Genomic DNA, 14,514 nt, shown 5'->3' with positions numbered 1-14,514 from the left:
TCCTGGCCTGTCAGGGTAAGTTGCTGGTGAGTTGGTACGTTTTGTTTACTTGGAGCACCTGCAGGCATGGAGCCCCTCAGCTCCCTGTGGCCACGTTTCGCCGCTCCCAGCCAATGGGAGCTGCAGGAAGTGTCGTGGTCTGTCAGGTAAACACCCTGGTGGAAAGCAGCGTGGGCCGAGGGATGTGCTGGCCGCTGCTTCCTGCCACCCCCAGTGGGAACTGCAATCGGCTGAACCTGCGGATGCGGCAGGTAAACAAACTGGCCAGCCCGCCACGGTGCTTACCCTGGCGGGCCGTGGGCCAAAGGTTGCCGATTCTTGTATTAGATATTCAATTCAATCATTCCATAGAGTTTAAAATCATCAAATTTTGGTGTAGACCCGTTTATAAGCCAACCCCAACTCTTTGATGTGTCACTTTTTTACCAAAAATATTCTGCTTATGAATAAGTATATACGGTAATTCAAAGATGGCTGAACACAACTGGCTCAAATTTGCCGAAGAAAACTTCATTTTGAGGCTGAGACCAAACATGAAAAGAGGGGTTCAGAAGGAAACTCCTTTTTCAACCCTAACTACAGTGATCACTAAGCACAACTGCTATAAAAATACCTACATATGTTAAGGTGATGTAACATATCTTATAAAGCCATTCACATTATTGTTATAGAGAGCAAGGATAATGCCAAACAAACCATTTGGGCTGAAATTTTCCATGCTGGGCATCTACCTCAGATGGAATTTATTTGTTTCTGAAAGTTTCAGCAAAAGTGGTTCAGCTGTCCATTAGGGGGAAATGCATAGAATCACAGGACTGGAAGGGACCTCGAGATGTCATCTAGTCCAATCCCCTGCACTCATGGCAGGACTAAGTATTCTCTAGAGCACTGCTGACAGGTGTTTGTCTAACCTGCTCTTAAAAATCTTCAATGATGGAGATTCCACAACCTCCCCAAGCAATTTATTCCAGTGCTTAACCACCCTGACAGTTAGGAAGTTTTACCTAATGTCCAAACTAAACCTTTCAAGCTGCAATTTAAGCCCATTGCTTCTTGTCCTATCCTCAGAGGTTAAGAGCAACAATTTTTCTCCCTCCTCTTTGTAACAACCTTTTATGTACTTGAAAACTGTTATGTCCCCTCTGTTTTCTCTTTTCCAGACTAAACAAACCCAATTTTTTCAATCTTTCCTCATAGGTCATGTTTTCTAAATCTTTAATCATTTTTGTAGCTCTTCTCTGGACTGTCCTCAATTTGTCCACACCTTTCCTGAAATGTGGTGCCCAGAACTGGACACAATACTCCAGGTGAGGCCTAATCAGCATGGAGTAGAGTGGAAGAATTACTTCTCATGTCTTGCTTACAACACTCCTGCTAATATAGCCCAGAATGATGTTCACATTTTTTGCAACAGTGTTACACTGTTGACTCATATTTACCTTGTGGTCCACTATGACCTCCAGATCCCTATCTGCAGTACTACTTCCTAGGTGGTCATGTCATTTCCCATTTTGTATACGTGCAACTGATTGTTCCTTCCTAAACGGAGTACTTTGCATTTCTCCTTATTGAATTTCATCCTATTTACTTCAGACCATTTCTCCAGTTTGTCCAGATCATTTTGAATGATAATCCTATTCTCTAAAGCACTTGCAACCCCGCCCAGCTTGGTATCGTCCACAATCTTTATCAGTGTCACTTATCTTTTCATGCCACTATCTAAATCAGTGATGAAGATATTGAACACAACTGGACCCAGAACTGATCCCTGTGGGACCCTACTCGTTATGCCCTTCCAGCATGACTATGAACCACTTTTAATGGTATTCCAACCAGTTATGCACCCACCTTATAGTAGCTCCATCTAGGTTGCATTTCCCTAGTTTGTTTATGAGAAGGTCATGCAAGACAGTATCAAAAGCTTTACTAAAGTCAAGATATACCACATCTACCGCTTCCCCCCTATCCACAAGGCTTGTTACTCTGTCAAAGAAAAGCTATCAGGTTGGTTTGACACAATTTGTTCTTGACAAATCCATGCTGTTATTTATCACCTTATTATCATCTACATGTTTGAAAACTGATTGTTTAATTATTTGCACCATTATCTTTCCAGGTACAGAAGTTAAGCTGACTGGTCTGTAATTCCCTGTGTTGTCCTTATTTCCCTTTTTATAGATGGGCACTAGATTTGCCCTTTTCCAGTCTTCTGGAATCTCTCCCGTCTTCCAGGACTTTTCAAAGATAATCGCTAATAGTTCAGATATCTCCTCAGTCAGCTTTTTGAGTATTCTAGGATGCATTTCATCAGGTGCTGGTGACTTGAAGACATCTAACTTGTCTAAGTAATTTTTAACTTGTTCTTTTACCTATTTTAGCCTCTGATCCTACTTCATTTTCACTGGCATTCACTATGTTAGACGTCCAATCACCACCAACCTTTTTGGTAAAAAACGAAACAAAGAAGTCATTAAGCACCTCTGCCATTTCCATATTTTCTGTTATTGTTTCCCCCCCCCATTGCTCTCCTTAAAAAAATGGAATAACCACTTTATTGAGAAGCTCTAGTGCCATCATGCATTTGGGGTCAGAAATGTATTTTTTCCCATCCTTCTGAAAGTCTGCTCAAATTTAGCCAAGTTTGCACATGCTCAGTAGAGTTTTGTTAGAGTCTGCCAAGGTTATTCTCCATCCATCCACATGGAGTATGCTCAATCCCCTAGCTCCTACCTGTTGACCAGCCTCAGCATGTGCCATCCCCACAGAGTGACATCATCCTGGGGCTGTTATTAAATATGTTAAAACAATACATCTTTCAATGCCTACCTCACATTTGGTTAAAGACAAAATTTAAAAAATAGGAACCTACCATTAGGCTCCTAAATCCATACTCAGACAACTGGTCAGGTTTTAAATGGTGCTGTGAATACAACAGCTCCTACTAAAGGCTACTCCTGGGGTAATTCTGCACCAAAAAATTAAAAATTCTGTGCATGACATTTTAAATTTCTGCAAAATTTTGCATATTTTGTCAAAACAACAACAACAATACAATCAAGCCAGTTTCAATTTTGGTAATTTATTTCAAAATACCTGTCAGCAAGCATGTCTGTAACAATACAGACAAAAAAAAAGATTCTGTTTTTTTTTAATTTTTTTTTTTACAAATAGATTCCTTACTAGGCATATTAATACAGAACTTGGAATAATTCATTCAAACTACAATACAGAAACGTACTCCCTGCACCCATCAGAAGTAATGCAAAGGCTTGGGGGAGTTAGGGGTAACAGAGAAACTGAGGGAGAGGGAAGGAGCCTGGAGTGAACCTGGTGGGTTGTTGGGTATGGGTGGGAGAGGTATGGAACAGGGTTTTTTTCCAGAGGAGGGGAGGGACTGCTAGGGAGTTGGGGCGCCTCCTCCATGCAGACCCTGGCTGACCCAAAGCCTCTCCCATTCAGTCAGGCACATCTGCCCCTGTTCACACGCCCCACATCCCCAAGTGGCTCTGCAGCCCTCCTCTCCCATCCCCATGTGGCCCTGCACCCACACTCCCATTCAGTCTCTGGCTCAATGCTGTCACCCCACTAGCTCTTGAGCTCGCACCCCAGTCTATCCAGCTCACTAACCATTCTGAACACCAGTCTGTGACTCTCTCCCCACCCCCAGCAACCCTGTGTGCCCCACTTTGTTTGTCCTAACCAGGCTCCATGGGCAGGGTGCTGTGATGAACTTCTGCTCCTGGGGGAATTCTGTGCCACTGTGCACAATTCCCGCCCCTCCCCCCCCCCACACACACCCAGAAAATACATTCTGCTCAAGAAGAGCTGCAGTTCTGCCTTTTGCCCACAAGACGCTGCTGTGGTGCCAGAACAGCCAGCAACTGGCAGCATTCATGCTGCTGGCTGTTCTGGCACCATAGTGGCCTCTGGTGGATGAAAGGCAGAACTGCAGCACTTCTCAGGCAGATTGTATTTTCTGTGGGGAAAAAATTCTGCAGCCAGACATGAATTCTGCATGTGCACAGTAGTGCAGAATTCCCCCAGAAGCATTAATGGCAATGGGAGCTGCAGGGCTCTTAGTGCTTTGGAAAATCAGACCAATTCTTTAGATGCCAAAATATGGACTTAGACACTAAATCTAAATGCTGTTTAAAATCTTGGCCTAAACACTTTCACAAAAACAAACACAAAAAAATCCCAACCAAATCCACACACTGATTATTCTAACAATGAAACACATGTAGGAAGACAAGAGTACACAGAGAGCAATACGTATTCTTCATGTTTACAGTAAATGAACCACCAGTGTGCAGGTCATCTATGTCAGCAACTAAATGAACCTCTAAACAAATGCTCAAATTAACAGAAAACTATATGTGAATCTGAAACAACGTCCTGAAATCACAGACCGGATACACAGCAAGGCAGACACACATGCACTCAAGACCATAGCCTGCGAAGTCTGCAGAGGCAGACTGACATTCTTGTTTCATTTTGCTCAATACAGCCTGATTGTTCTATTTATTCCTACAGCGAACAGAGTGTTCATGAACAGTACATGTGAGTGAAGACCTAGCTATCAAGAGAGCTACAGCACCATAAGTTTCTCTGTGCTGACCCCCCACTTCACATGGAAGGAATCGCCCCATGGGTGAAATGGGAATTCAGTCTCCACTCCCCACACAGATCTCAGGATCTAACAAGATGGATGCCATGGAGGGCAAATGCAATGTAGGTACCCACTAGGGACTCTGCTGACACCACCAATTCAGATGACCTCTTTCCATGAACATCCCCAAAATGGTAATAAATCTCGGTCATTACTGACACTGTCTGGGACGAAAGTGATGAAGCAAAAAGTCCTCAAAGTCACCCAATTCCCCCCACTCTCCAAAGAGCCAGAATTTCTAACAGTCACTCCCACAGACATACATCCCCAAAGACTCCTAGTTCTATAGCTTTCCTCCAGCTAGTGTCATGAATCTGTCACTGGAGGTTTTTAAGAACAGGTTAGACACACACTTGTCAGGGATGAGCTAGATAATACTTAGTCCTGCTTGAGCGCAGGGGGCTAGACTAGATGACCTCTCGGGATCTCTTCTAGTCCTATGATTCTATGATTCTATCAAAGGGCAAATTTCTGAACACTAATGCAGAAAAGGTGGTCTGGAGGATTCAGACCCCCAATATATAAGTGATTAGATGAGGAATCATTACCACTAATATCAGCTTTTTTTTTTTAACATGCATATTTTGACCCAAGAAACACCATCATTCTCCCATTTCACAAATGAGATAACAGTTTGCACTATTTCAGCAGGCAGAGCTGGGGATAGAACCCAGGTCGCTAATAAAACTGAGCCAAGTCTCTTCCACTTTGCGAATCTTTTAGAAGCAACATGGCAAATTAGACAGTGTTGCCAACTTTCTCAGGTTTACAGTGAGAGGCAGTTTTGGCCCCTACTGTAGGAGCTCTGGTGAGAGGAAGAGCATGTTACTCTCCGTAAACTAGCCCATACAAGGAGACATGACATACACATGTAAGCAGAGTCAGGATGAGCCCCACCCTAACATCTGGTGGTAAATTATGGGGAGTGCGGAAAGAAGTTTAAAGTGTTGCATTGGTATTTTGGTTATTTGCATCAGCACTCCCACCCCACTTAGCATACCGCAAAGCAGCATGGGATGGTTATTTTCACAGCTGTGGGAGCCCCAATTTCATTGTTATTGGGGCAGGAGCAATAAAATGTTGTCACCCCGATTAAGTAAATGAGGAACTACAAAACTGTCTTATGATAGAGGGTTTCATTATCAACTAAATAGCACTTGCTAGACAAGGGACATGGGTTCCAAAACCCAGTCAAGAGAGAGGCTGGGGACAGATATCTGTACTGGGTGGTGCAGGCTTCTTGTGTGAGCCAGAAGCACCAGTTCCACCTGTGCCTCTCTCCACTGTGGAATGTCAGAGTTAATTTTTGATTCCCTTAAGAATCTAGCTACAGGTTACTGAGCTGAACTCGCTGGCACTGGGGCTCCCCTACTATGAGCTGCAATCACTAAGAGCTGAAATCACTGAAGAGCTGGACTTGCTGAGCTGAGAGCACTGTGCTAATGAGTGGGGGGAGCCTGAAGCAATACTGGCAGAGCGGAGTGGAGCAGTTTGTGTAGCCACTGGGTGAGTGGAGCTGAGCAGCTCGTGAGGGTGGCTGGAGTGGCTCACAGGACAGCTGGTGGACCAGAGCAGCTGGCAGAGCGGAGCAGCCCACAGAGCAAGCGGAGCTGAGCTGTTTGCGGGGACGACTAGTGGAAGCAGAACCCCATGAAGAGGCAGGGCAGTTGGCCCCGAAGCCACGTAAGGTGCCCCTTTCTACCCAGGCTGGGGAGGGGGACCTCTGCAGAGAGACTCTTGAACTCTGGGGCTGCACTGACCCGGGACAGAGACTTTTGGATTGTGGGACTTTTGGGACTGTGGGTGATTTGGGGGTTGCTGGACTCAAGGGCCCCGAGAGAAGGACACGGCCCAATTTGCTGGGGTGGGTCTTTGCTCACGGTTTGACCCATGAACTCTAGCTGAGGTATTTTCCCAATTTAATGCTTGTTGTTTATCATGTATTAAACCTTTTCTGCTATACCAAGACTCTGTGCTTGCGAGAGGGGAAGTATTGCCTCCTCGAGGCGCCCAGGGGTGTGTGTAAGATTTTCCCAGGTCACTGGGTGGGGGCTCGAGCTGGTTTTGCATTATGTTGTGGGGAAGGGACCCCTATGTATTGAACCCGGCCCTTGCTGCTATTGTTTCCACCCGGCAGAAGGGTTACACACACATTTCAGTAGGCTACACAAGTATTGTAAGACAGCAGTGAGATGCTAGGCATCAGGATTGGTTAAACAGCAAAGCCAAATGTAATGATGCATCTCTTGGGGTCCTCTGTGGGAACTGATCCCTGGACCATGGATATAAAATCATGAGCCACTACCACTTAAGCTGAATAACTAGATCTCTTCAAATGGACGCAGCTGCAGAGTACTATGTGGTCCAGCAGCTAACGGGTGATAAGGCCACACTGTTTTCATGTAAGTTACGGAAGCAAACTGCCACCCACACACTGGGGAAGGGTGGCAGAGGTGGGGGGAGGTGTTCAAAAATTGGAACACAGTGCAAAAGACAGGATTGAGTTTTGTTTCTCTCATTACTTTTACGACCATCTTACTATTTCTGAGGAGTCTAACTCATAATTTTTTAATTTTGGGGGTTCGCAATATTAGAAAATGAGAAAATCCAAAGGAAAATTCAGTGATACAATCATTCATGACACCCTGAAATGGCTAAGGAAGAACTTAAATGTTACTGCAATGTAACCATCTGTTTCAGTGGCTTAATACATAACAGGAGCTATGGAGCTAAATATTATTATTAGCTGAGTAATCTCAAAGACAGTGTAACAGACAATCTACATGCAGTGAAATGCAAGGTGAGGCAACAGGTCTTTTAATACTAGCCAATAGGCCAGTACTAATGTACCAGCAAAAAGGAAAGAAAGATGATACCTAGTGGAGAGATGTTAGATAGAGCAACACTGGAGAGGTGCTTTGTCCCATTTCACCTGGTACATAAATCAGCACTGAAGCAGTCAAGTAATAATCTGAGAAAACTGTGATCCTCAAGTATCAAACATCCCTGCAGTCATCTTGCCAGTTCCCCAGAATTAACTGTGAGTACATCAGATTTTTACAAGATCTATTTAACACATCCCCACCACAGAGACAATGCACTTTAAACCTGAACAGCTGTCAACTAAACACACTATTCCCTCATTTCCAACTGTTCTATTATTGAAAGCCAAGCCTGTGGTCTCTTCTGTAAATTCTTCTCTCTAACACACCTGGGAAGTTTGCTGGAAAAGCAATGGGCATGGGAAGTACAATTATATACATTGTTTAAAGAGACAATTTAAAACTTGACAACTTTTCTGTTGACTCCTTACCAAAAGGAGGTAGTCCGTAGGTCTGGGTTGTCTGAGGGTAGATGGCATAGGGCTGAGTCTGCTGTAGCGCTTGGTACTGAGTCTGACCAGGATAAGGGGTCATCGTTTCCGATATAGGTACAGAAAGGATATGTGCATATGGCCTATAAAAATAATTAAAATGTTCATATTATGCAGCTCTCATCATGCACATCCTAAAAGGGCGCTTTAGAAACATGTGCTAATTATAAATACAGGGACATGTATTTTTTAAGGAATTTAGGAGGATAATATAGCAGCTGACAGAAGCTCCTGGGTCTGATTTTCTGCCATGCCAAGCACCCACATCTCCAAATGAAGTCTTAGAGTACCCTGACTTCCATGAGGGTACTCAGCACCTCATGGAAGTCAGGATGCTTTCCCACAGTTTTTAATAGTTTCAGAAGAGTCGAAGTGAGTTAGTGGCAAGCTCCACTGGTTTCAGTAGGATTTGAGCACAGAGTTCCCGCAGAAATCCCAGCCAGCATCATTAATATCAATTAATCAAAGGGATACACAGTTACAAATGTTTAATGGTTAAAAAAGTAAAAAATATTCCAAGTTAATGAAAGCCATCCCATCTGCTTGACAACAAAGCAATACCTTAGAGCTTGTCCATACTACAATTTGTAAGAGTTTTAACACGTTAATACACGACTGCGATATGAGGTTATAAGACTGCATGAAAGCAAATATGAAGAATTAAGGTATCTAGAAATTATTGTGCAATGGGAGAAAATACTAAAATCTACAAGTATAGAAGAAGGCTGGGGCATCCTAAGACGAAAATCAAGGTGATGGCAATTTGTCTTAAAACAAGATAAAGAACAAGCAGATGACAATGTGGCTTGAAGCTCTGAGCTGAGGTTTAAAAAACTGTACTGAAGTGACAGAGCAGGGAGCAACTGAACAAGAATACACAATCAATAAAGGCATTCCAGTATCACAGTGAAGGGCACAGAATCTGGACAGAATACATGATAGGGAAAGAAAACAGCAGAATGAGCTAATGGTAGCTAATAAGGCTAACAATAAGAGAAGGGTTTTGTAATAAGGAGCAAGGAAAAATAAACTAGCATGAAAGTAAGGCCACTAATAAATTAGGAGGGTGAAATAGCAGTAACACCTCTTAAATGGCTTACTGAATGGTTTTTTAAAATCTAGTTTCATCAAGAAAAATAAAGGAGAGGTTTGGACAGTTAGGAAGTAATGAAGACCAAATATTAAGAAGAAGCAGGCAAGGGAACACTTAGGATTTCTGAGAGATCCATTTTTCTACTTTCCGGATGAAAACACATCCTACGTTTGTAAGCTTACCAAACCATTATTTATGAAAAGTTATGGAGTACTGGGGAGTTACCAGAGGATGGTGGGCAGGGTGGAGAAGGCGGTATCAATCCTCAAAAAAGGAAAGATAAGTGATCCTAGAAATGACCAACAGGAAACTCTACATTCAACCCCTAATAAAATAGAACAAAATATGTAAAGTAAATGGTAAACATCTAGGCTGGGGTTTTCAAAGGAGGCTAAAAGGGCCCCGAGTCCCAGTGACTAGGATTGGAATACCTAGCTCCCTTTTGAGAAAAATATGTCAAACAATGTACGAAGAGAACACTGGAGATGTAACACATCTGATTATTCCCATTTCCTTTACATTTGATGCTAACAGCTCCTTTTCCCAGGTATGCAAGTGCTTAGATGTCACCAATGCTTAAATAAAAAGGAGACAGTTGAAGCTAAATATTGGTGAGATGGAAGGCATGATGATGGGTAGAGGGAAATATCTATAGGAAGTAGCAAATACCATAACATCTTCCATCAAGGACATCTATTTTCCAATCAAGAACATCTATTTTCCAATCAAGATGATATGCAGCGTAGTGCTCAGAGTCCCTGACTGAGATCAGGGCCCACTGTGCTAGGTGCTTTACATGTATACAGTAAGAAACAGTTGCTGCCTTGAAGACCTTCCAATCTTAGACCCAGCCTTACAAACTCATGCAAATGGTTAATTTTACACAAGTGAAACCACTGATTTCAGCAAAATTTCTCACATGGCTAAAGTCAAGCAGGTACATGTTTACAGGACATGGGGCTAAACCAACAAGACATACACCAGGTAGAAGAAAGGGAGTATTATCCCCATTTCACAAATGGAGAACTGAGGCAAAGAGAAACTGAGTGACTTGCCGAGGGTCACACAGGAAATCTGTGGCAGAGCGAGGAACTGAACTCAGATCTTCTGAGTCCCAGAGGGGCCCTTCCTAAATACCTCACTGCTACCAGATATCCAGGTAACCACAGCTGGTAAAGGTATCTTTTTTCATCTGTGGTAAATCAGATGGATGAGGACCTGGCTTTGTGACCTGTGCACTGCCACCTGGGAATGAACGCTCGAGACTGGAAAGGCTTGTTATGGTTCAGAAGGCAGCCGTTTGCCTGCCCATCGACAAACTGCCGGGTTTCCTACTTTTGACCCTTTGACCCTCACACCTGTCGTCCTTATTTTTTTCTTTTGCCTCCCGTAATTATTTGAGACCTGGGCTCAGTGGATCCTCGCCATAGGCTTGCACCTGCCCACCTCCTGGAACCCAATAGGAGGACCCTCTTGCTGGTGTGGAGCTGCTACTACTGGGCCCAGAGCACCCTCTTCAGCTTCGTCTGGGCAAGATTCTCTCCCCACACCCCACTACCTCACCCGCTGGTGCTCTCGCTGGCGGCTGTTGCTCCTTGGGGAGGGGGACTGAGGACCCTGACACTGCTTTGCTACCACCTGTGGGGTCCCTCCTTGCTGTCGGCTGGTTGCGGCTACCATTGCCTAGAAGCCTGCTGCTGCCTTGGGGAGGAAGAGGAGGACCTTTGCTGCGGGGAGAGCACATAGGACCACCGCAGGACACTGTGGAGGAGGCTTACTGCAGGACTAAGCGATTTTTTCCAGCTTTGCTCTTGTGGTGGTGGTAGCTACTGTTGCTGTGGGGTGCAAGGGGAGCGGCGCGGAGCCCTCCCCCGGTCCATCTGTCCCTGCCCCCCCCCCATCACCACCACCACCGCTGCCCCCTCCATCACCCCCCACTACCACCTGGACCTGTTCCTCATCCCTCCGCTCAGCTGCTTCCCTCGCCCCTGGGACTGCAGCAGCAGCAGCAAGCAAGGGCAGCATTGTGCAAGGGCACGTGGGCACAAATGCTTTCCCCCTCCCTTTAGACTTGCCCTCCCCTCCTCTGCTGCTTTCAGCTGGTGGCCCTCCCCACCCCCTGCTTTGCCCACCGCCCTTCCCACAGCAGTTTGCCCCCCTGCCCTCCCACTCAGGTCTCTCAGCAGTTTTTCTGTTTGTTTGCCTGCCCCGCTCCAGTCCCTGGGAGTCTGCCAGTTTGCCTGCCCCACCCTGGCCCTTGCAGTTAGCCCCTGCAGTTTCCCTGCCCTGGCTTGCTTCCAGCCTGTTCCTTTCGCCACTGTCCAGTCCCCTCATTAAGTGAGCCCATGTCTCATCCCTACGCACTTGTACCCCTTCCCCTTTTATGTTGAGCCCCTTTGATCACTGCACCCCCCCCATGATATTATAGTCCTTCCCTTTCCCCAGGCAGCCGGAGGCACCGGTATTTGCAACACGTGTTGGTAATCGCGCCCCTCCCCTGCCTTGGTGGACCCAAGCTCCCCGCGGTGCCTCCTCCCCTGCTTGCAGCCTATTGGGGAGGAGTAGTTGGCTTTTCCTCCTCGCCTTTCCCGCTTCCTTCTGGTGGTGTCCCTCTGAGAATTGCGGGGGAAATGGCAGGTGAGGCCCCCCCCGCCAGGTCGACCCTGCTGCTCCCTCTCAGCCTGCTCCCCCATCCATCCCAAAAATAACAAACTGCCAGGAACATATCTACCCAGTGTTCCAGACACAGCCCTGTTCCCCAAACACCCGGTCAAACTCAGAGCCCCAGTCCTGTTCACAGCCTCACCTACCTTACTCCAGAGTCCTACCATGACAATCTCGCTCTTTAGGGACAACAGAACTGTCAGTAACTAGGGTCAAGAATTATTCAGGGTGCTAAAAGGAGCAGAACTAGAAGCAATAGAATAAAATTAAGAGAAGGAACAATAAAGATGAATATGAGAGGACACATCCAGTTACTGTTAGACTGTGAAACAGTCTCCAAAGGGAAGTGGGGGAAGCTCATTCACTTGGAATATTTAAGACTAGAGAAAACAAAAGCATGGAGACAACAGGGAATCTTTCTGCACTCATCTACGTGAATTAGATCATCAGTACAATTTTCAAAAGGACATAAGTGACATGGGAGCCTAAGTCCCACTGGAAGTCAGTGGGGCTTTGGCTCCTAGATCAGTTAGATGCGTTTGGAAATTTTACCCCTTTCCTTTCTCTCTCTCCAGTGTGTCTGATTTTATACATAAGGAAACTACACCTCTACCTTGATATAACGCTGTCCTTGGGAGCCAAAAAATCTTACCACGTTATAGGTGAAACCGTGTTATATTAAACTTGCTTTGATCCACCGGAGTGTGCAGCCCCACCCCCCAGGAGCACTGCTTTACCACGTTATATCCAAATTGTGTTATATCAGGTGGCGTTATATCGAGGTAGCAGTGTATATTTCATTTTCACTCATGTCCAGTTTGTTCATTCACTGAATACCTTGGGCTTGAGTCTATAATACCTTATATTCTCAGTCATTACCAAGTGACATGATACCTTAACAATCACTAAAGGCTCAATCCAACTCCCATTGAAGCCAATGGCAGCTTCACCGTGTGCTGGACTGGGTCACATATGCAGCAATGCCAATTTGTTGTCTATAAAAATACCATTCTGCAATGTTAAAGGTTCTGCTAAATGCAGGTTGAGATGGGAGGAGGGGAAGGTTAACATAAGAACGGACATAGTGGGTCAGACCAATGTTCCATCTAGCCCAGTATCCTGTCTTCCAGCAGTGTTCGATGCCAGATACTTCAGAGGGAATGAACAGACCAGGGCAATTATCGAGTGATTCATCCCTTGTTGTCCATTCCCAGGTTCTGGCAATCAGAGACTAAGGACACACAGAACATGGGATTGCATCCCTGACCATCTTGGCTAATTAATTGTCATTGATGGACCTATGCTCCATGAATTTACCTAGTTCCTTTTTTAAACCAGTTATAGTTCTGGCCTTCACAACATCCCCAGGTAGTGAGTTCCACAGGTTGACTGTGTGTTGGGTGAAGAAATATTTCCCTTTCTTTGTTTTAAACCTGGTGCCTATTAATTTCATTGGGTGACACCTGGTTCTTGTGTTATGAGGAGGAGTAAACAACACTTCCTTATTCACTTTCTCCACACCATTCACAATTTTATAGACCTCTATCATATCCCCCCTTATTCATCTCTTTTCCAAGCTGAAAAGTCACAGTCTTTTTAATCTCTCCTCATATGGAAGCTGTCCCATACCCCTAAACATTTATGTTGCCCTTTTCCATACTTTTTCCAATTCTAATATATCTTTTTTGAAATGGGGTAACCAGACCTGCATGCAGTATTTCAGGTGTGAGCGTACCATGGATTTATATAAAGGCATTATTGTAGTTATTGTCTTGTTATCTCTCTCTTTCCTAATGGTTCCTAACATTGTTAGCTTTTTTGATTGCCACTGCACATTGAACAGATGTTTCATAGAACTGTCCACAATGACTCCAAGATCTCTTTCTTGAGCGGTAACAGCTAATTTAGACTCCATCATTTTGTATGTATAGTTGGGACTATATTTTCCCATGTGCATTACTTTGCAATTATCAACACTGAATTTTATCTGCCGTTTTGTTGCCCAGTCACCCAGTTTTGAGAGATCCTTTTGGAACTCCTCACAGTCTGCTTTGGACTTTACTATCCTGAGTATTGTCTGCAAACTTTGCCAACTCACCGTTTACCGCTTTTTCCAGATCATTTATGATTATGTTGATCCCAGTACAGATCCCTGGGTGACACTGCTATTTACCTCTCTCCATTCTGAAAACTGATAATTTATTCCTACCTTTTGTTTCCTATCTTTTAACCAGTTACTCATCCATGAGAGGACCTTCTCTCTTATCCCGTGACTGCTTACTTTGCTTAAGAGCCTTTGGTGAGGGACCTTGTCAAGGCTTTCTGTAAGACCACATACACTATATCCACTGAATCACTCTTGTCCACATGTTTGTTGACTCCCCTCAAAGAATTTTAATCATAGAATCATAGATTCTAATAGATTGGTGAGGCATGATTTTCCTTTACAAAAACCATGTTGACTCGTCCTCAATAAATCATGTTAATCTGTGTGTCTGGTCATTCTATTTTTTTTACTATAGTTTCAATTTGTCTGGTACTGAAGTTAGTACTGGCCTGTAATTGCCAGAATTGCCTCTGGAGCCTTTTTTAAAAACCAGTGTCACATTAGCCATCCTCCAGTCATCTGGTGCAGAGGCTGATTAAAGTGACATGTTATGTACCACAGTTAGTAGTTCTGCAATTTCATATTTGAATTATTTCAGAACTAAATCA

General features: G+C 44.5%; 1 protein-coding gene across 5 annotated transcripts in view; it reads right to left on the bottom strand.

Moving 5' to 3' along the window:
* Positions 1 to 14,514, bottom strand: part of EYA3 (EYA transcriptional coactivator and phosphatase 3) — a 139,925-nt gene that overhangs the window by 52,237 nt on the left and 73,174 nt on the right. For all 5 annotated transcript variants that reach the window (XM_044997652.1, XM_044997651.1, XM_044997650.1 and 2 more), the window contains one exon: positions 7,983 to 8,125. In XM_044997652.1, coding sequence (XP_044853587.1) covers positions 7,983 to 8,125 — 143 coding nt within the window. The remainder of the gene's footprint in view (positions 1 to 7,982; positions 8,126 to 14,514) is intronic.

This window comes from Mauremys mutica, chromosome 23 (genome assembly GCF_020497125.1).
Source record: "Mauremys mutica isolate MM-2020 ecotype Southern chromosome 23, ASM2049712v1, whole genome shotgun sequence".
NCBI lineage: Eukaryota > Metazoa > Chordata > Testudines > Geoemydidae > Mauremys > Mauremys mutica.
Note: the sequence above shows the minus strand (reverse complement) of the source record. Positions and strands in the feature narration are given on the sequence as shown.